This window comes from Monoraphidium neglectum (assembly GCF_000611645.1).
Source record: "Monoraphidium neglectum strain SAG 48.87 unplaced genomic scaffold scaffold03361, whole genome shotgun sequence".
Classification (NCBI taxonomy): Eukaryota; Viridiplantae; Chlorophyta; class Chlorophyceae; order Sphaeropleales; family Selenastraceae; genus Monoraphidium; species Monoraphidium neglectum.
Genome location: NW_014010267.1, coordinates 5,095 through 6,567, shown reverse-complemented (window position 1 = coordinate 6,567; position 1,473 = coordinate 5,095). Strand labels below are relative to the sequence as shown.

The 1,473-nt window shown below is 63.6% G+C and overlaps 1 protein-coding gene across 1 annotated transcript; it reads right to left on the bottom strand.

The window, feature by feature from the left end:
* Positions 1-230: 230 nt before the first annotated feature.
* Positions 231-1,260, bottom strand: MNEG_12660 (hypothetical protein; the record flags this gene model as incomplete). Its single annotated transcript, XM_014038868.1, has 4 exons — positions 231-497; positions 638-739; positions 804-880; positions 1,080-1,260. 4 exons carry the CDS (start codon positions 1,258-1,260, stop codon positions 231-233), a joined length of 627 nt encoding a protein of 208 aa, XP_013894322.1.
* Positions 1,261-1,473: the final 213 nt, after the last annotated feature.

The following is a 1,473-nucleotide window of genomic DNA, read 5'->3' as shown; positions in this document are numbered from 1 at the left end:
CGCCCGCGCCCTGCGGCCGCGCACCGCTGAGGTCCTGCTCCGCGTACTCCCCCTCGGTGGACTGCAGGCCCGTGAGCCCCGACACCGCCGTCATGCCGTCCTCGTCGACGCCCACGCCCACCATCTCCGCGGCAATACACAGTTTCAGGTACCCCGTGGTGGTGCTGCCCACCTGGCGCGCGTTGTTTAACAAGCGACCCCACACGTGCCGCCGCGCAGGTGAGCGCATGCTACCAGCGCCATCGCATGCGGGACGGGGATCGCCGCATGGGGCCGTGTGGGGAATCGCATGCGTGGCCGCTGCCGCCGTCATCGGCGTGGCTGAGTGCCGCCGTCTGCACCCCGTCCTCCCGCACCTTGAACACGATGGGGATCATTTTGGTGCTCGAGGACTTGTCCATCCCGGCGTACATGGCAAAGTCCAACTCGGACTTTCCCACCGTGAACATCTTGGCGGCGCCGTCCTTGCCTGGGACCTGGACCTTGAAGCTGTACTCCTGGGGTTGTGTTCAGTTGGGGTGGGGGGTCAGGGGGGTGGGGGCTGGGGGCTGGGGGTTGGAGGCGCCGAGGGGTGTGCGGTTTTGTGGTGCGGCGATCCACCGCTCGTGTCGGGGCGCCATGCAGAGGCGTGCTGCACGCATGGGGCGCTTTGATTGTGTCCACGCTGCAAAGGCTGCTGCTGCTGCTGCTGCTGCTGCTGCTGCTGCTGCTGCTGCTGCTGTTGCTGCTGCTGCTGCTGCTGTGAGTGCTTGCATGCAGCAGCAGGTACCGGTAAACCAGGCCCCACGACCCCCAAACCCCACCTTGGACTCGAAGCCGTTGACGGGGTCTTTGTACAGGGTCGCCACCATAGTCAGCGGCTGACCAAACTTGGCCACACCTGCGGCGCGGGTTCCGCGGGCCGCAGTGGCGGTGGACGAATGCCGGCAGCTGCGGCGCGCTGCGAACGCCAGCGTCGTGTGGCTCGGCACACGCACAGGTGTCTCTGCGCGCAGGGTGGACCTCGTTGCTCTTTTAGAAGCAGCGTGCAGCCCCAATAGCCGTATTCGGTCGAGCCTGCCGCTGCGCAATCGACGCACCTCCTCTGACGTCCTTCATTTCGGTCATCTGCAGCTTGGACCCCCTTGACCATACGACGCGACATTTCTTCACCGCTGACGGCAGGTTCTCGAGCTTCTCAATCTGCACATCAAACCTGAACTTCAGGGCGCTCTTGCCGCTGGCCTTGTGGCCGAAGCCCTTGGAAATGCGCGCGAGCATGCTGCCTCCAGATCGCGGGGCAAGCCCCGTCCAATCGCTGGTCTGTAATGAAGAGATGACTATATCATGGGTGATATGATAGGATTGGCCGGGCGTTTGAGTGTTTAATCTGCAAACCGCCACGCGTTTCTGCAGCGCTGCCTGCAGAGCGCGAACACAACAATCAAATCACAACGCTTTTACATCAGTCCGATTGGACCTGCTGCGCCGTTT